Source organism: Haematobia irritans, chromosome 2 (genome assembly GCF_050003625.1).
Source record: "Haematobia irritans isolate KBUSLIRL chromosome 2, ASM5000362v1, whole genome shotgun sequence".
NCBI classification, from domain to species: domain Eukaryota; kingdom Metazoa; phylum Arthropoda; class Insecta; order Diptera; family Muscidae; genus Haematobia; species Haematobia irritans.
This window is the reverse complement of record NC_134398.1, coordinates 15,384,242-15,405,229: the sequence shown is the minus strand read 5'-3', so window position 1 is coordinate 15,405,229 and position 20,988 is coordinate 15,384,242. Positions and strand designations below refer to the sequence as shown.

General features: G+C 25.6%; 1 protein-coding gene across 2 annotated transcripts in view; it reads left to right on the top strand.

The window, feature by feature from the left end:
• Nucleotides 1–4,544: 4,544 nt before the first annotated feature.
• LOC142223573 (cyclin-dependent kinase-like 1) overlaps nt 4,545–20,988 on the top strand; it is a 112,128-nt gene continuing 95,684 nt past the window's right edge. Inside the window, exon 1 of one of the 2 annotated variants that reach the window (XM_075293461.1) lies at nt 4,545–5,021. In XM_075293461.1, coding sequence (XP_075149576.1) covers nt 4,954–5,021 — 68 coding nt within the window. In that variant the 5' untranslated portion in view covers nt 4,545–4,953. The remainder of the gene's footprint in view (nt 5,022–20,988) is intronic. The other variant, XM_075293462.1, reaches the window with a different exon arrangement.

Genomic DNA, 20,988 nt, shown 5'->3' with positions numbered 1-20,988 from the left:
TAAATTTTCGATACCATATCACATCCGTCAAATGTGTTGGGTGCTATATATAAAGGTTTGTCCCAAATACATACATTTAAACATCACTCGATTTGGACAGAATTTGATAAACTTGTACAAAATCTATAGACTCAAAATTTAAGTTGGCTAATGCACTAGGGTGGAACACAAATTAGTAAAAAAAATATGGGAAACATTTAAATCTGAAACAATTTTAAGGAAACTTGGCAAAAGTTTATCTATGATTTATCGCTCGATATATATGTCTATCTATGATTTATCGGGTTCTATTCTGACCCAAATAAGGAACATGTGCCAAATTTGAAGGCGATTGGACTTAAATTGCGACCTAGACTTTGATCACAAAAATGTGTTCACAGACAGACGGACGGGCGGACGGAGGGACGGACGGACGGACGGACAGACGGACAGACGGACATGGTTATATCGACTCAGGGACCCACCCTGAGCATTATTGCCAAAGACATCATGTGTCTATCTCGTCTCCTTCTGGGTGTTACAAACATATGCACTAACTTATAATACCCTCCCAGCAAAAAAAATTTGAAGTTGTTCCACAAACATTTCTTTTAAAGCCCATCCCAGAATCCCCCATCGAGTTTTTTCAACTTCCGATGCAGTCCTTTTCGACAAGTCCACAAACATTTCTTCTAAAGCGCATCGTGGGATCCCCCAATGATTTTTTTCTACTTCCGATGCAGTCCTTGTGGACAAGTATTAGAAAGAACGCAATCAGGCTATTTTAAGTGTAAATTTTGGACAATTAAATTTTACAAAAAAATAGAAAACTAATAAAAAAACTAAAAAAATAGAAAATTAATAAAAAAGAAAAAAAAATAAATTTCATCCCCGCTGGAATTTGAACCTGTGCCGTTTGACTTTTTCGCTTCCATGGAAGTTCTTTTGAGAAGGTTTTGCAAATTACGAGAATTTTTAATTTTTTTTTGTTGATTTTTAATGGAAAAAAATTATTTATACGAAAATATATGCCGAAAATAAGAAATAAAAACGAGCATGACATAAAAAATAATTTTTTAGAAAAATATTTGATAAAAAAAATTGCCGCTGGTGAGATATGAACCTGCGTTTCTTATTTTTTCGTTCATACTAATAAAGAACATCTCGAGAACCAATTAGAGTGTTACTCCTTGGTGCGTATTACGATCATATCACAAACATTTGAATTGTCCTTTCGACGCTTTATGTTCAATGGCGTTTGTGGCTGAGTGTGCTAAGGCGTTTTGTTATGGTGCCAGCAAACCCAGGTTCAATCCCTGGTCGGGCGAAAAAGTTTTTCAAATTGTAAAAATTAGATAATAGGAAAATAATTGTGTAATAAAACATATGGATGAAAAAAAGTGAAATTGGTTGAAAAAAATTTTTGTTTCGCTTTTTAAATTTCTTCATTCAAATTAACTTCCAGGGCACAACTTCTAAAGCAATGCAAACAAAAAGGGAGTACTTCCGTCCTATGACAAGCCCATGCAAAATTCATTGGAGATGATCCAAGTTTGCACTACTTCCAGATCACAGATTGGGGATCCAAATTACTTTTTTGGAAGCTCTTTTTTTGCTGGGCTGTTCCACAGTGTGGCGCAGGGTATAAAAATATGGGAAACGTTTAAATCTGTAGCAATTTTAAGGAAACTTCGCAAAAGTTTATTTATGATTTATCGCTCGATATATATGTATTAGAACTTTAGGAAAATTAGAGTCATTTTTACAACTTTTCAACTAAGCAGTGTCGATATTACAAGGAAAATGTTGGTATTTTGACCATTTTTATCGAAATCAGAAAAACATATATATGGGAGCTATATCTAAGTCTGAACCGATTTCAACCAAATTTGGCACGCATAGCAACAATGCTAATTCTACTCTCTGTGCACAATGTCAACTAAATCGGACCAAAAAATTGGCCTCTGTGGTCATATGAGTGTAAATCGGCCGAAAGCTATATATTGGAGCTATATCTATATCTGAACCGACTTCAACCAAATTTTGCACGCATAGCTACAATGCTAATTCTACACCCTGTGCAAATTTGGCACGCATAGATACAATGCTATTTCTACTCCCTGTGCAAAATTTCAACCAAATTGGGGCAAAACTCTGGCTTCTGGGACCGTATTAGTCCATATCGGGCGAAAGATATATATGGGAGCTATATCTAAATCTGAACCGATTTCAATAAAATTTGGCACACTTGACTATACTACTAATTGTACTCCTATTGCAATTTTAAGTAAATTAGGGTAAAACTCTGGCTTCTGGAGCCATATAAGTCCATATCGTCCGAAATATATATATGGGAACTATATCTAAATCTGAACCGATTTCTTCCAAAATCGATAGGGATCTATTCTGAGCCAAAACACATACTTGTGCCAAATTTGACGTCGATTGGACTAAAACTGCGACCTAGACTTTGATTACAAAAATGTGTTCACGGACAGACGGACATCGCTATATCGACTCAAGATCCCACCCTGAGCATTTTTGCCAAAGACACCATGTGTCTATCTCGCCTCCTTCTAGGTGTTGCAAACATATGCACTAACTTATAATACCCTGTTCCACAGTGTGGAGCAGGGTATAAAAAAGGCCGATTAAATACGTATATAATTCCGTTTTACAAAATTTTCTGTAGAAATAAAATCTTGACAACATTTTCTATAGATATAAAATTTTGACAAAATTTTCTACTGAAATAAAATTTTGACAAAATTTTCTATAGAAATAAAATTTTTACAAAATTTTTTATAGTAATAAAATTTTGACAAAATTTTCTATAGAAGTAAAATTTTGACAAAATTTTCTATTCTGAGCAAAATACATACTTGTGCCAAATTTGAAGTCGATTGGACTAAAACTGCGACATAGACTTTGATCACAAAAATGTGTTCATAGACAGACGCTATATCGACTCAGGAGCCCACCCTGGGCATTTTGCCAAAGACACTATGTGTCTATCTCGTCTCCTTCTGGGTGTTGCAAACAAAATTTAACAAAATTTTCTATAGAAATAAAATTTTGACAAAATTTTCTATATAAATAAAATCGTGAAAAAATTGTGTATAGAAATAAAATTTTGACAAAATTTTCTAAAGAAATAAAATAAAAAAAAAAATTTCTATAGAAATAAAATTTTTACAAAATTTTCTATAGAAATAAAATTTTTACAAAATTTTCTGTAGAAATAAAATTTTCACAAAATTTTCTATAGAAATAAAATTTTGCCAAATTTTCTATAGAAATAAAATCTTGACAAAATTTTGTATAGTAATAAAATTGTGACAAAATTTTCTATAGTACTAAAATTTTCAAAAAATTTTCTATAGTAATAAAATTTTGGTGAATTATTTTTGGGGATCGGCCATATATAACTATAGACCGATATGGATCAATTTTGGTATGGTTGTTAGTGGCCATATAACATACTAGCGCAATGAACCAAATTTCACCATGTATCAAATTTCAACCTGATCGGATGAATTTTGCTCCTCCAAGAGCTCCGGAAGTCAAACGTAGGGATCGGTTTATAAGGGGGCTATATATAATTATGGATCTACATATGTGGACCAATTTTTGCATGATTTTTATAGACCATATACTAACACCATGTACCAAATTTCAACCGGATCGCATGAAATTTGCTTCTCTTAGAGGATCCGCAAGCCAAATCTGGGGAGCAGTTTATATGGGATCTATATATAATTATGGACCGATGTGGACCAATTTTTGCATGGTTCTTAGAGACCATATACTAACACCATATAACAAATTTCAGCCGGATCGGATGCATCCGCAAGCCTTATCTGAGCGTCGGTAATGGCAATACCATCCGACCTACATCAATAACAACTACTTGTGCCAAGTTTCAAATCGATAGCTTGTTTCGTTCGGAAGCGTGATTTCAACAGACGGATGGACGGACATGCTTAGATCAACTCAAAATTTCACCACGACCCAGAATATATATAGTTTATGGGGTCTTAGAGCAATATTTCGATGTTTTACAAACGGAATGACAAAGTTAATATACCCACCATCCTATGGTGGAGGGTATAAAAAGTGGTTTTATTACTTTGGCCGACACTGTGCTAAAGCAACAGACATTATGAACACATTCACACACACCCACACACCAACTATCTCACCCCTTTTCCGCTTCATAAATAGTCGCTCTCCTTTTTCCTATACAATAATCATTCGCCGCCAAAACAAACCGCGTTGCCAATGTCAACCATAAACAACAGATCCATTTCCTTTTACCCGCCCTACCTTATTCATTGCCCATGCGACTGTTACTTTCGACGGGCAATTTAGTGTTTTTGTTTTATTTTGCGTTCACAAAATTCATGCAGAATGTCGAGAATTTTTGTCGTCTACAATTTACAAGGACCGGTGGTTCAGCACTAAGTAACCAAAAAATCTAAAAAAAATAATAATAGTAAATAAACAAATAAGAAAGGCAAGTCATAGTGGAAATCAGTGGAAAAAACCAAAAGCAATCTAGAAACCTGTGAAATAAATAGCAAAGAAAATTTTTAGAAATTCTAAATAAATGAAAATTTAAAAAATAAATAAATGAAAAAGCTTGTTTACAAAAATAATTATTAGAGCTTGGAAAGAAAAATAAAAAAAAAAAAACGAAAAATAAAAAATTAAATAGCAAAAAAATTCTCCTTTAGTGGATAACGATGGAAACAAACCCCTATTATCTCTATGGAAAAAACATAATAATGATATAAAATAAAAATTTTCGCAATGAATGTACTAGATTCTCTTCAAAGCGAAATCTTTGAAAATTCTACTAAATACGCAACCAAAAATATTCATCTCTAACAAACGCTTAAAAAACAGAAATTAAACTGCAATCCTTCTTCTCCTTTTTATTGCTGGTAAGCCATATGTCCATCTTCTTTCTATATGGACAAATGGTTTGGTGAGAAACGTTTGTGGCTATTTGGTAATCATCTGCCATTACTACCACGTAGGTGAGTGAACTTTGAGCTTTTATTTAATGAGATATTTCCCAAATACACGCATACTTACATCTGCCACAAACACGCACACTCACACTCACACTCACCCACACCCATACCAACACCTACGCAAACCCAGAAGCACTTAGTATACTCAGATGAAAACTCTCGCTCACTAGCTGGATAACGGGAAAGGCTTTCAACATTAAGGCATTCCGATAATGGTTTTAATACACTCAAAAAATGTAGGTAAATTTTCATAAATATTTTAACTGTACTATCCCTATAGGAAATGTCAATAGTGAAACTGTAGTGAATCACTACTGATCATGTCATGTCAGTATTACTGACAAAGTATACCCCACAAAATGTATTTTACTATAGAAATTTAAAATATGTTTGTCATTGAAAATCTACTACTGACAGTAGAACTGCAGAACTGGAAATAATGACTGAAAATAGAAAAATTAATCATATATACGGCCATTTTCATGTAGCTCCGTTAGGCTGAAACTGCCAGTTATATCGAAAATTTTTTAAAAATTTTATTTTTATAGAATTTCATTTCATTTCTATAGAAAATTTTGTCAAAATTTTATTTCTATAAAACTTTTTGTCAACATTTTATTTCTATAGAAAATTTAGTCAAAATGGTATTTCTGTAGAAAATTTTGTCAAAATTTTATTTTCTAAGAAAATTTTGCCAAAATTTTATTTCCATAGAAATTATTATCAATTTTTTTTCTAGAGAAATTTTTGTCAAAATTTTATTTCTATAAAAATATTTGTCAAAATTTTTTTCTAGAGAAAATTTTGTCAAAATTTTATTTCTCTAAAAAATTTTGTCAAAATTTTATTTTCTTAGAATAAATTGTAAAATTTTTGATTTCTATAGAAAATTTTGTCAAAGTGTTATTTCTGTATAAAATTTTGTCAAAATTTTATGTCCTAAGAAAATGTTGCCCAAATTTTATTTCTATAGAAATTATTGTAAATTTTTCTTCTCGAGAAAATTTTGTCAAAATTTTATTTCTATAGAAATTTTTATCGAAATTTTATTTCTATAGAAAATTTCTGAAAAATTTTATTTCTATTGAAAATTTCTGAAAAATTTATTTCTGTACAAAATTTTGTCAAAATATTATTTCTTTAGAATAGTTTGACAAACTTTTATTTCTATAGACAATTTCTGAAAAATTTTATTTCTATAGAAAATTTTGTCAAAATTGTATTACTATAGAAAATTTTGTCAAAATTGTATTACTGTAGAACATTTTGTCAAAATTGTATTATTATAGAAAATGTTGTCCAAATATTTTTCCTACAGAAAATCTTATTTCTGTAGAAAATTTTGACAAAATTTTAGAAAATTTTGTCAAAATTTTATTTCTATTGAAAATTTTGTCAAAATGTTATTTCTATAGAAAATGTTGTCAAAATTTCATTTCTATAGAAAGTTTTGTCAAAAATTTATTTCTATAGAAAATTTTGTCAAAATTTTATTTCCATAGAAAATTTTGTCAAAATTTCATTTCCATAGAAAATTTTGTCAAAGTTTTATTTCTATAGAAAATTTTGTCAAACTTTCATTTCCATAGAAAATTTTGTCAAAATTTCATTTCTATAGAAAATTTTGTCAAAATTTTATTTCTGTAAAAAAAGTTTGTCAACATTTTATTTCTATAGAAAATTTTGTCAAAATGGTATTTCTGTAGAAAATTTTGTCAACATTTTATTTCCTAAGAAAATTTTGCCAAAATTTTATTTCTATAAAAATTATTGTCAATTTTTTTTCTAGAGAAAATTTTGTCCAAATTTTATTTCTATAGAAATTATTGTCAAAATTTTTTTCTACAGAAAATTTTGTCAAAATTTTATTTCTATAAAAAATTTTGTCAAAATTTTATTTCTATAAAAAATTTTGTTAACATTTTATTTCTATAGAAAATTTTGTCAAAATTTTATTTTCTTAGAAAAAATTGTAAAATTTTTGATTTCTATAAAAATTTTTGTCAAAATGTTCTTTCTGTATAAAATTTTGTCAAAATTTTATGTCCTAAGAAAATTTTGCCAACATTTTATTTCTATAGAAATTATTGTCAATTTTTTTTTGTTCTAGAGAAAATTTTGTCAAAATTTTATTTCTATAGAAATTTTTATCGAAATTTTATTTCTATAGAAAATTTCTGAAAAATTTTATTTCTATTGAAAAATTTTTCAAAAGTTTATTACTGTAGAAAATTTCTGAAAAATTTTATTTCTATAGAAAATTTTGTCAAAATATTATTTCTTTAGAAAAGTTTGCCAACATTTTATTTCTATAGAAAATTTCTGAAAAATTTTATTTCTATAGAAAATTTTGTCAAAATTGCATTACTATAGAAAATTTTGTCAAAATTGCATTACTATAGAAAATTTTGTCAAAATTATATTACCGTAGAACATTTTGTCAAAATTATATTATTATAGAAAATTTTGTTCAAATATTTTTTCTACAGAAATAAGATTTTCTCAAAATTTTTTCAAAGATATTGTCAAAATTTTATTTCTATAGATAATTTTGTCAAAATGTTATTTCTATAGAAAATTTTGTTAAAATTTCATTTCTATAGAAAATGTTGTCAAAATTTCATTTCTATAGAAAGTTTTGTCAAAAATTTATTTCTATAGAAAATTTTGTCAAAATTTTATTTCCATAGAAAGTTTTGTCAAAATTTCATTTCCATAGAAATTTTTGTCAAAGTTTTATTTTGTCAAAATTTCATTTCCATAGAACATTTTGTCAAAAATTCATTTCTATAAAAAATTTTGTCAAAATTTTATTTCCATAGAAAATTTTGTCAAAGTTTTATTTCTATAGAAAATTTTGTCAAAATGGTATTTCTGTAGAAAATTTTATCAAAATTTTATTTCCTAAGAAAATTTTGCCATAATTTTATTTCTATAGAAATTATTGTCACAATTTTTTTCTACAGATAATTTTGTCAAAATTTTATATCTATAAAAAATTTTGTCAAAATTTTATTTCTATAAAAAATTTTGTCAACATTTTATTTATATAGAAAATTTTGTCAACATTTTATTTCTATAGAAAATTTTGCCAAATTGGTATTTTTATAGAAAATTTTGTCAAAATTTTATTTTCTTAGAAAAAATTGTAAAATTTTTGATTTCTACAGAAAATTTTGTCAAAATGTTATTTCTGTATAAAATTTTGTCAAAATTTTATGTCCTAGGAAAATTTTGCCAAAATTTTTTTTTATAAAAATTATTGCCAATTTTTTTTTTTTTTGAGAAAATTTTGTCAAAATATTATTTCTATAGAAATTTTTATCGAAATTTCATTTCTATATAAAATTGTGTCAAAAATTTTTTCTGTATAGAAAATTTTGGCAAAATTTTATTTCTAAAAAAAATTTGCCAAAATGTTATTTTGTCAATATTTCATTGCCATACAAAATTTTGCCAAAATTTCACTTCTATAGAGAATTTTGTCAAAATTTTATTTCTATAGAAAATTTTGCTCAAATTTTATTTCTATAAAAAATTTGGTCAAAATTTTATTTCTATAGTAAATTTTGCTCAAATTTTATTTCTATAAAAAATTTTGTCAAAATTTTATTTCTATAGAAACTTTTGCCAAAATTTCATTTCTATAGAAAATTTTGTCAAAACTTTATTTCTATAGAAATTTTTGCAAAATTTTATTTCTCTAGGAATTTTTTGTCAAATTTTTATTTCTATAGAAAATTTTGTCAAAATGTTATTTCTTTAGGAAAATTTGTCAACATGTTATTTCTATAGAAAATTTTCTCAAAATTTTATTTCTATAACAATTTTTCTCAAAATTTTATTTCTATAGAAAATTTTCTCGAAATTTTATTTCTATATAAAATTGTGTCAAAATTTTATTTCTATAGAAAAGTTTGCCAAAATGTAATTTCTGTAGGAAAATTTGTCAACATGTTATTTCTATAGAAAACTAAAGTACATATTAGTTGGAGAGGAATATTTTGCTACATATACCAAAAATATTAAGAAATCTACCAATCTACCAAACAATAAAAAAATCTACTGCAACTGTGGGCATGTAGCTCGCTCTATTATATGGATAATGAATTTCATATTAGTTAGTCAATTCTTTTGGGTAATTAGAGATCGATTTCTTACAGACCTTTCAATAGCTTGTCATCAATAGTATGCCATTAAAATGAGAATTTTATGATATTGCTTTTCGACGCAACATTCAAAAATTTTTTGATCACAAAAAAAAATCAATACAGAGGCCTTTAATTCTTACTTTTTTTCTTCACTTCTACAAACTACTGGGTTTCGCCATATATACTCAATAGGGGGAATTAACCAAAACGAAAATGCAACAAAAGTTAAATCTACCGAATTATTTATGGACTCTCCATTAATATAAAATCATGTATAATTAGGAAAACAAAACATTTATGGTAAACAATAACTAATAAGAGAATTCATGGACACGTGTATAATTACACTACACAACACCGGCTGGCGGGACAAAAACTCCATAGCCAAATACACACACAATATTTTCTTAAAATGCCAAGATGAGATTATATTGCTACAGATACTAAATTTGGTCTAGCGACTTCGTTTTTTGTTACCAATCTACGAAGAGTAACTCGTTCGCTGGCACTAAGGCATATTGTTCAACAATTTCGACGAAGTACTTACTGAGCCACCCCTGAATAACTCAGATGTTTGTTTTGAAGTATAGTTTAGACATCAAATTTTGCATAGCCTCTCATTTAAATCGTTATGCATCGAAATATCGGCCTTAGACCCCATCATTCTTGGTCGTGATGAAATTTTGAGTCAATCTAGCGACGTCCGTCCGTTTCTTCGTATGGAGATGCGATCTGTCCCAGAAATCTTGCAAATCAGGCATTTTTGAGCAACAAAGTTCCCAAGTTAGGTCGCATCCGTGGATATATGCAACATTTCCACTCGAGCCAAAAATAATTTTAACAAGATTTTATGTTTATAGAAAATTTCTGAAAAATTTTATTTCTATAGAAAATTTTGTCAAAATTTTATTTCTATAGCAAATTTTATCAAAATTTTATTTCTACAGCAAATTTTATCAAAATTTTATTTCTATAGAAAATTTCTGAAAAAATTTTATTTCTATTGAAATTTTTTTCAAAAGTTTATTACTATAGAAAATTTCTGAAAAATTTTACTTCTATAGAAAATGTTGTCAAAATATTATTTCTTTAGAAAATTTTGTCAAAATTTTATATCTATAGAAAATTTCTGAAAATTTTATTTCTATAGAAAATTTTGTCAAAATTTTATTTCTATAGAAATTTTGTCAACATTTTATTTCTATAGAAAATTTTGTCACAATTTCATTTCGGTAGAAAATTTTGTCAAAATTTTATTTCCATAGAAAATTTTATTTTTATAGAAAATTTTGTCAAAATTTTGTTTCTATAGAAAATTTTTTCAAAATGTTACTTCTTGAAATTTTTGTCCAGATTTTATTTCTTTAGGAATTTGTTTGTCAAAAATGTATTTCTATAGAAAATTTTGTGCAAATTTTATTTCTATTGAATATGTTGTCCAAATTTTATTTCTATAGAAAATTTTGTCAAAATTTTATTTCTATAGAAAATTTGGTCAAAATTTAATTTCTATAGAAAGTTTTGTCAACATTTCATGCCGATAGAAAATTTTGTCAAAATTTTATTTCCATAGAAAATTTTGTCAAAATTTCATTTCCATCGAAAATTTTGTCAAAATTTCATTTCTATAGAAAATTTTGCGAACATTTTTTTCCATATAAAATTTTGTCTTAATTTTATGTCCATAGAAAATTTTATTTTTATAGAAAATTCTGTCAAAATTTCTATAGAAAATGTTGTCAAAATTTCCATAGAAATTTTTTTCAAAATGTTACTTCTCTAGAAATTTTGTCCAAATTTTATTTCTCTAGGAATTTTTTCAAATTGTATTTCTATAGAAAATTTTGTCAAAATGTTATTTCTATAGAAAATTTTGTTCAAATTTTATTTCTATAGAAAATGTTGTCCAAATTTTATTTCAATAGAAAATTTTGTCAAAATTTATTTCTATAGAAATTTTTGTCGAAACTTTATTTCCATAGAAAATTTTGTCAAAATTTCATTTCTATAGAAAATGTTGTCAAAATTTTATTTCTATAGAAAATTTTGTCAAAATTTTATTTCCATAAAAAATTTTGTCGTAAGTTGATTCCCATAGAAAATTTTGTCTTAATTTTATTCCCATAGAAAATTGTGTCAACATTTTGTTTCTATTGAAAATTTTGTCAAAATGTTACTTCTCTAGAAATTTTTGTCCAAATTTTATTTTTCTAGGAATTTTTTGTCAAAATTTATTTCTATAGAAAATTTTGTCCAAATTTTATTTTTATAGAAAATATTGTCAAAATTTTATTTCTATAGAAAATTTTGTCAACATTTTATTTCTATAGAAAATGTTGTCAAAACTTTATTTCCATAGAAAATTTTGTCAAAATTTCATTTCTATAGAAAATTTTATCAAATTTTATTTCCATAAAAAATGTTGTCGTAATTTGATTCCCATAGAAAATTTGGTCTTAATGGGAATTTTATTTCCATAGAAAATTTTGTCAACATTTTCTTTCTATAGAAACTTTTGTCAAAATGTTACTTCTCTAGAAATTTTTGTCTAAATTTTATTTCTCTAGAATTTTTTTTTTAAATTTTATTTCTATAGAAAATTTTGTCCAAATTTTATTTCTATAGAAAATTTTGTCAAAATTGTATTTCTATAGAAAATTCTGCCAACTGTGGCAACCGTGCTTATATCTCACCCAGGCTATGGCCAATCCCAAACGGTTGTAAATAAAATTTAAGTCCAACAAAAAAAATTATTCGCAAAATTCCTTAATGGCGAAAAAAATTACAAAAAAACCTGTCATGTCATAAAAAAAACTGACTTAAAATTTATGACACTAATAATAACAATCATGTCTCCAAGGTATTATTAATAATCATGATAAGAATTTTCAATATAGGGAGAAAAATGTAAACCTTCAACCAAACAACCCACACATAAAAGAATTTGCAATAGTTTGCACGGAAATAGCTAACGCGATCTAAAAAAAGATAAAAAGACTAGATTTTTCCAGCATGGGAAATATTTGCATACCAGGAATATCTTTGGGCAGGAAAGTGAGTTAGTGCATCAACAAAAATTGCCTTCAGATATTAGCCTTTTTCTGCTTGGTTCCTTAATATTGTTAAATATCATTTTTTTTGTTCGAGGCATTCAAGTGACAAGAAAACGAAAGGAAACCCACTGCAAGAGAGTAGCAATAATTCGATTTATCATAAAATATTCACAATGATTTGAATTTTGTTTGTTGACAAAAACGTAAAAAAACTGTAAAAAATGAAGACCGCCAAAAACCCTCTAAGGAATTCAAGGAATAACAACAAAGCATTCAGCAAAACTCGTATCGATTTTACATTAGTCGTTAAATAGAAACGAGGTAGGTGAATAAATGAAACTTTAAAAAATTGTGGAAAATATTTTTTTTAATTAAATGCATACGAACTATTTCCAAAAAAGAAAAAAAAACAAAAATTGAAACTAAACCAATTTTTGTTTAGAATAAGCTCTAACCGTTTTGGAAAAATTTGTTTATACAATAAATTATCAAACATTTTATAATTTAATTTAAAGTTTATTGATCGTAGATTTAAAGCAAAAAACGCATTTATTTTAAACAAGCAGCATCTTTGAAATCAATACCAAACTCCTTAAGGGAAGATCAAAATCTTTAGCTCCAAGCAAACTGTTTTTTGAGTGTATAAACCGATCTCCCGATTTCAAATCTTGAGGAGATAGTTACCAAATTTGATAGAATTATATCACAAATAGTAGATTTTTTACTATTTGGTAGGTTGTTAGAATTCTTGATGTTTTGCTAAATTTTGCAAAATATTAACCCTTTTTCCTCTATTTCTACTTGTACTAACAGCATATTGAAAAACTATAGCAATTTGGAAGGCCTACCTCAATTATTTATAAAGCTATATGTGTTTGTTCTGAAAGCATAATTCTTGAATTTTGACCAAATGTTCATAAGAAACTAAACGCTATTTGGCATGTAATATCTGTTGAATCTATCGAAAACAAAAATTTAAAAAAGAATCTTAAATAATATAGGCTATAGTTTTTATATGAATATCCATTTACTTGAGACGTACAGTAGAAAAATTGTCTCAAAATTGTGTATTTTTCGTTAATTGTCCAAAAATGTTATGAAAATATAATTTAGTGCCCAGCAATATGGAAAATATTTATAACTTATTTAGATAAGAGCCTCTGCTTTAAAATATCATTGAGAACTAAATCGAAACTATATGGGGAGCTATAGTTTGGAGTCGTTTTCGAATGTCCTCTGTAGGGGACATCGGTAGTGAAAGGGTTAACAAAATTTTGTTCAGAAATAAAATTTTGACATAATTTTCTTTAGAAAAAAAATTTTGACAAAATTTTCTATAGAAATAAAATGTTGACAAAATTTTCTATAGAAATAAAATTTTGACAAAATATAGATAATTTTGTTCTATAGATAATTTTGTCAACATTTATGTCTACAGAAAATGTTTTCAACATTTCATTTCTATAGAAAATTTTGTCACAATTTTATTTCTAACGAAAATTTTGTCAAAATTGTATATCTAAAAAAATTTCTCATTATTTTATTTCTATAGAAAATTATGTCAAAATTTCATTTTTATAGAAAATTATGTCGAAATTTTATTTCTATGGAAAGTTGTGTCAAAATTTTATTTCTATAGAAAATTTTGTCCAAATCTATTTCTATAGAAAATTTTGTCAAAATTTTATATCTATAGAAAATTTTGTTAAAACTTTATTTCTGAAGAAAATGTTGCTATTGGAAAATGTTCTATAGCATAGAATTTTCTATAGAAATAGATTTGGACAAAATTTTCTATAGAAATAAAATTTTGACACAATTTTCCATAGAAATAAAATTTTGACATAATTTTCTATAAAAATGAAATTTTGACATAATTTTCTATAGAAATAAAATAATGAGAAAATTTTTTTAGTATATCTATATCTAATTTTTTAGTATATCTAATTTTGACAAAATTTTCGTTAGAAATAAAATTTTGACAAAATTTTATTTAGAAATAAAATGTTGAAAACATTTTCTGTAGACATAAATGTTGACAAAATTATCTATAGAAATAAAATTTTGACAAAATTTCCTTCAGAAATAAAATTTTGACAAAATTTTCTATAGATATAAAATTTTGACAATCTTTTCTATAGAAATAAAATGTTGACAAAATTTTCTATAGAAATAAAATTTTGAAAAAATTATCTACGGAAGTAAAATTTTGACAGAAACTTTATATAGAAATAAAATTTTGACAAACTTTTCCATAAAAATGAAATTTTGACATAATTTTCTATGGAAATAAAATAATGAGAAAATTTTTTTAGATAGACAATTTTGACAAAATTTTCGCTAGAAAGAAAATTTTGACAGAAATTTTCTATAAAAATGAAATTTTGACAGAAATTTTCTATAAAAATTAAATTTTGACATAATCTTCTATAGAAATAAAATAATGAGAAAATTTTCTATAGAAATAAAATTTTGACAACATTTTCCACAGAAATACAATTTTGCCATAATTTTCTATAAAAATGAAATTTTGACATAATTTTCTATAAAATAATGAGAAAATTTTTTTAGATAGTCAATTTTGACAAAATTTTCGCTAGAAAGAAAATTTTGCCATAATTTTCTATAAAAATGAAATTTTGACATAATTTTCTACAGAAATAAAATAATGAGAAAATTTTTTATAGAAATAAAATAATGGCAAAATTTTCTATAGAAATAAAATTTTTACAAAATTATCTATAGAAAAAAACTTGACAAAATTATATATAGAAAAAAAATTTGGCAAAATGCTCTACAGATATAAAATTTTGACAAAATTTTCTGTAGAAATAAAGTAATGGCAAAATTTTTTCCAGAAATAAAATTTTAACAAAATTGTCTATAGAAATTTTGATAATATTTTTATAGAAATAACATTTTGACAAAATTTTCTATAGAAAAAAAATTTAGACAAAATTTTCTATAGAAATAAAATTTTGACAAAATTTGCTACAGAACATTTTCCAATGGCAAAATTTTCTTCAGAAATAAAAGTTTGAAAACATACTCTTTAGAAAACAGTGACAAATTTTTTATAGAAATAAAATCTTGACAAAATTTTTATATAAATAAAATGTTGACAATATTTTCTATGGAAATAAATACATTAACAAAATTTTCTATAGAAATAAAATTTTGACAAAAATTTCTATAATAACAAAATTTTCTATAGAAATAACATTTTGACAAATTTTTGTATAGAAATAAAATTTTGACAAATTTTTTTATAGAAATAAAATAATGGCAAAGTTTTCTTCAGAAATAAAATTTTAACAAGCTTTTCTATAGAAATAAAATTTTGACAAAGTTTTCTATAGAAATAAAGTAATGCTAAAATTTCCTATAGATATAAAATTTTGACAACATTTTCTATATATAAAATTTTGACAAACTTTTCTATAGAAATAAAATTTTGACAAAATTTTCTATAGAAATAAAATTATGCGAAAATTATGTATGGCAATAAAATTTTGACAGAAACTTTATATAGAAATAAAATTTTGCCAAAATTTTCTATAGAAATAGATTTTGACAAAATTTTCTATAGATATGAAATATTGACAAAATTTTCCATAGGAATAACATTTTGCATTAATTTTCTATAAAAATGAAATTTTGACATAATTTTCTATAGAAATAAAATAATGAGAAAATTTTTTAGATATAAAATTTTGACAAAATTTTCGTTAGAAATAAAATTTTGACAAAATTTTCTATAGAAATAAAATGTTGACAAAATTTTCTGTAGGCATAAATGTTGACAAAATTATCTATATATATAGATTGTGACAAAATTTTCTATAGAAAGAAAATTTTGACAGAAATTTTCTAAAAAAATGAAATTTTAACATAATTTTCTATAGAAATAAAATTATGAGAAAATTTTCTATGGAAATAAAATAATAGCAAAGTTTTCTATAGAAATAAAATTTTGACAAAATTATCTACAGAAAAAAAAATTTGACAAAATTATCTATAGAAAAAAATTTTGGCAAAATTTCTAATAATATAAAATTTTGACAAAATTTTCAGTAAAAATAAAGTAATGACAAAATTTTCTTCAGAAATAAAACTTTAACAAAATTTTCTATAGAAATGTTGATACTATTTTTATAGAAATAATATTTTGACAAAATTTTCTTTAGAAATAAAATTTTCCATTCTTTTTGTTTTATTATTGTTGGTTTTGTTCTTAAAGCATCTTCTTTCAACAGAAATTTTTCTCAAAATTTTATTTTTGTAGAAAATTTTGTCAAATATTACTTCTATAGAAAATTTTGTCATAATTTTATTTCTTGTTGTTGATTTTCTGATTTCAGCTTAAAACCATACATTGATTAAACTACAAGTGTAGATTAACCAACAGAGGAAAAGTATGCTTGTCAAGTTTATTTGGGCAAAGCCCTATAGACTGCAAGATGGTTGGATGGACGCACGTTTCGGAATTACCACATTCCTCATCAGCATTGTCGTTTTTTATTGCAGCTTAAAACCATACATTGACTAATCTACAAGAGTAGCTTAACCAACAGAGGAAAAAACAACAACAATACTTAAAGAACAAAACCAACAATAACAAAACAAAAAGAATGGAAAAAGAAGAGGAAGCACACTCAAAATAAACCCAGCCAACTGAATTCAAATCGATGATTTGACAGTGGCATAGGAAAAGAGATATGTTTGTTTTGAATTTATTTCGGCATAAGCCGGCTATCAATATAAAGCCTTATTTCGGAGGGTTCAAGTGTGGTTTATTGTTGGGTTTAATGAACTGCCTGAATTTATTATGATAATTGGTTGGTAGTTTTGCTGCAAGTAGAGGATGCTGATGAGGAATGTGGTAATTCCGAAACGTGCGTCCATCCAACCATCTTGCAGTCTATAGGGCTTTGCCCAAATAAATTTGACAAACATTCTTTTCCTCTGTTGGTTAAGCTACACTTGTAGTTTAGTCAATGTATGGTTTTAAGCTGCAATAAAAAACGAAATAAAATTTTGACAAAATTTTCTATAGAAATAAAATAATGCAAAAATTTCCTATAGATATAAAATTTTGACAAAACTTTCTATAGATATAAAACTTTGACAAACCTTTCTATAGAAATAAACTTTTGACAAAATTTTCTATAGAAAAATTATCTATGTAAGTAAAATTTTGACAGAAACTTTATATAGAAATAACATTTTGACAATATTTTCTATAGAAATAAAATTTTGACAAAATTAAAATTAATCTTTAAAGGCAAAGAACGAAATTACATCAATTTCAAAAATTATACTAAATTAAGTGAACAAAAAATTAATATTATAAACTTTCTTTTTATTAAAGCTTATATTTTTGTTTTATTTTATTTTATTTTATTTTATTTTATTATTTTTAATTTATTTTATTTTATCTTATTTTGTTTTATTTTATTTTATTTTATTTGTTTTATTCGATTTTATTTTTTTTATTGTATTTTATTTTATTTTGTTTTATTTTATTGTATGTTATCTTACCGTATTTTGCTTTATTTTATTTTTTTTCTTACTTATTTTTATTTATTTATTTTTTTTTATTGATAATTAATATAAGCTTGTGTACCATAGAATACTAGTATATATACAAATTTAAAGAGATTAGTCTTAGCGACTTTGCAACTTGAATATTTACAAACGAGTTTGATATTACAATCTATAGTTTATAAATGAATAAACGATCGAAGGAAAAAGCGCAAAAAAACCTTACAAACAAATTTTATAAAAAAGAAAAAAAAATAAAAACTATTGCAAATATATAGTTAAGATTGAAAAAATAATAAAAACTACTGTATATAGTTAAGATTGAATAAAAGAGGAATCGATTAATGGTAAAGTGAATTTATATAATTATATATTGACCAAGAGCATTTTATTTTATTTTTAATTTAATTTATTTTATTTAATTTTATTTTATTTTATTTTATTTTATTTTATTTTATTTTATTTTTAATTTATTTTATTTAATTTTATTTTAATAATATTAATATTATGCACTTTCTTTAAATAAACATTTATATTTTTATTATATTCTATTTTATTTTATTTTATTTTATTTTATTTTATTTTATTTTATTTTATTTTATTTCTTTTTATTTTTGTTTTTCTTTTTTGTACTATATATAAAAATTTTACAAATCCAATTAAAATATTTATAATTCCCCACATTACTATACCATTTTGTTTTCGTATTTTCCAACAAAGTCCTATCATTCCCATTGTCTGTGGAATGACATCATTATTGCAGAAATAAATATCAGAACTTCCGTAAAATGAAATTGGAAAATTGTGGAGAAATTCGACAGCATAAATTGCAATAAAATACCACACTTTGGCCCCAAACAAAAAATAGCAATTTCACTGTTAGTAAAGGCCTTTATAGCGGTTTCGTTTATTTGTGGTCAGAAATCATAGACCAAAAAGGGAGTTGAATTTCCCCCCAGACCATATTACCTTCTGTTGAAGGTCTGTATTTTTCACAAATGCCAATATTTTTTATAAAGAAGAGCGAAACGAAATTGTGTACAAAAAAATCTATTCATGTTTTCATCATTAAAATAAGGTTGCCAGGCTTTGGTTAATATTAGCCAATATTCCCATCTTTCCGACCTCTTTCAAGGGCAGGAGGAAACGAATGCAATTGATTTTTTTTTTTTTGTGTACAATAGACTAACAAATAGGAAATTGCTAACCAATAAAATAAAAATGAATTTCAAATAATGGATCCCCATCAAACATACTAAAAATCCGCTACAAAATAGATTGCCAGTTAATTTGCAATTACTGAGTGAGTGTGGTTTTTTGTTCTGTTGCATAAATCAGGGAAATTTTCACATTTCATTGTGGTTACCGATAAATACAATTTAATGCCAGACTTAATTATTCAATAAAATAAAACAGGAAACATATTCCAAAAAAAAAAAGAGAAATCGAAGCACCACAAAAAATACCTAGCAGAGAGCGAAAGCACGATATTAGATTTTGACAAAAACCACAAACCGTTTTTATGGATGAATTTATCAAGCAATGGAAATCTGAAATCTGCAGCTCTTTGAATTTGTTGTCAAATTTATAAATGAATGGATTTTTGTGAATACAGATAGCTTAAATAAGGACAGGGGAAATTGTTAAATAAATTTAAATTGAAACTAAATTTAATTTTGATAAATTTGTTTACAAAGTTCAATGAGATCACAACAAAATTCGATGGAGTATGGCATATTTTCCTTAAGGGAAATATAAAAACATAAATATAATTTTTAAAGAAAATATTCTTCAAATAAACTAAATAAATAAAATGTTGATTAGAAATTTACTCAAAAACCAGTGACCCCTCTAGGAAGGAACATTTTAGTTAATTTTATAAATTTTTAACTAAAATGTATTACAAACGCTGATGTCTCGCCGATTTCACAAAAATAACTGAAAATTTTCAACAAAATTTGTTTGACTTCATTTTTATACCCACCACTGTAGTAGGCGATGGGGGTGTTATAAGTTTGTCATTCCGTTTGTAACACATCGAAATATCGATTTCCGACTATATAAAGTATACATATTCTTGATCAGGGAGAAATTCTAAGACGATATAAGCATGTCCGTCTGTCTTTTTGTCTGTTGTAATCACGCTTCAGCCTTCAATAATGGCGCTGAAATTTGGCACAGATTCGTTTTTTGTTTGCAGGCAGGTCAAGTTCGAAGATGGGCTATTCGGTCCAAGTTTTGATATAATCCCCATATAAACCGATTTCCCGATTTGGGTCTTGGGCTTATAAAAACCGTAGTTTTCATTCAATTTGCCTGAAATTGAAAATCTAGAGGTATTTGAGGACCATAAACAGGTGAGCCGAAAATGGTCCATGTTTTGGTATAGCCCCCATATAGACCGATCTCCCGATTTTGCTTCTTGGGTTTCTAGAAACTGTATTTACTATCCGATTTGCCTGAAATTGGAAATCTAGAGGTATTTTGAGACCATAAAGAGGTGTGTCGCAAATGTTCCGTATCGGTCCATTTTTTGGTATAACCCCCATATAGACCGATCTCTCAATTTTATTTCTTTTGCGTCTAGAGACTATATTTTCTAGCTGCTTTGCTTGAAATTGAAAATCTATAGGTATTGTAAAATCACAAATAGGTGTGTCGCAAATGGTGCCTATTGGTCCATATTTTGGTATAGACCCCATATTGACCGATCTCCCGACTTTACTTCTTGGGCTTCTAGAATCCGTCCATATCGGTCTATAGTTATATATAGCCGAAATTGGTCCATATCGGTTCATAATCATGGTTGCCACTCGGGCCAAAAATAATCTACCAAAATTTTATTTCTATAACAAATTTTGTCAAAATTTTATTTCTATAGAAAATTTTATTTTTTAAGAAAATTTTGTTAAATTTCATTTCTATAGAAAACTCTGTCAAAACTTTATTTAAATAGAATATTTTGTCAAAATTTTATTTCTATAGAAAATATTGTCAAAATTTGATTTCTATAGAAAATTTTGTTCAAATTTATTTCTATAGAAAATTTTGTTAAAATTTATTTCTATAGAAAATTTTGTCAAACTGAATTATATACGTATTTAATCGGTCTTTTTTAATTTAATATATACCACTTATAATATATACCACTTACTTATAATTTAAAAGACAGTGTTAGGAGGTTTTAAGATACCTTGCCATCGGCAAGCTAAATAATTTTTA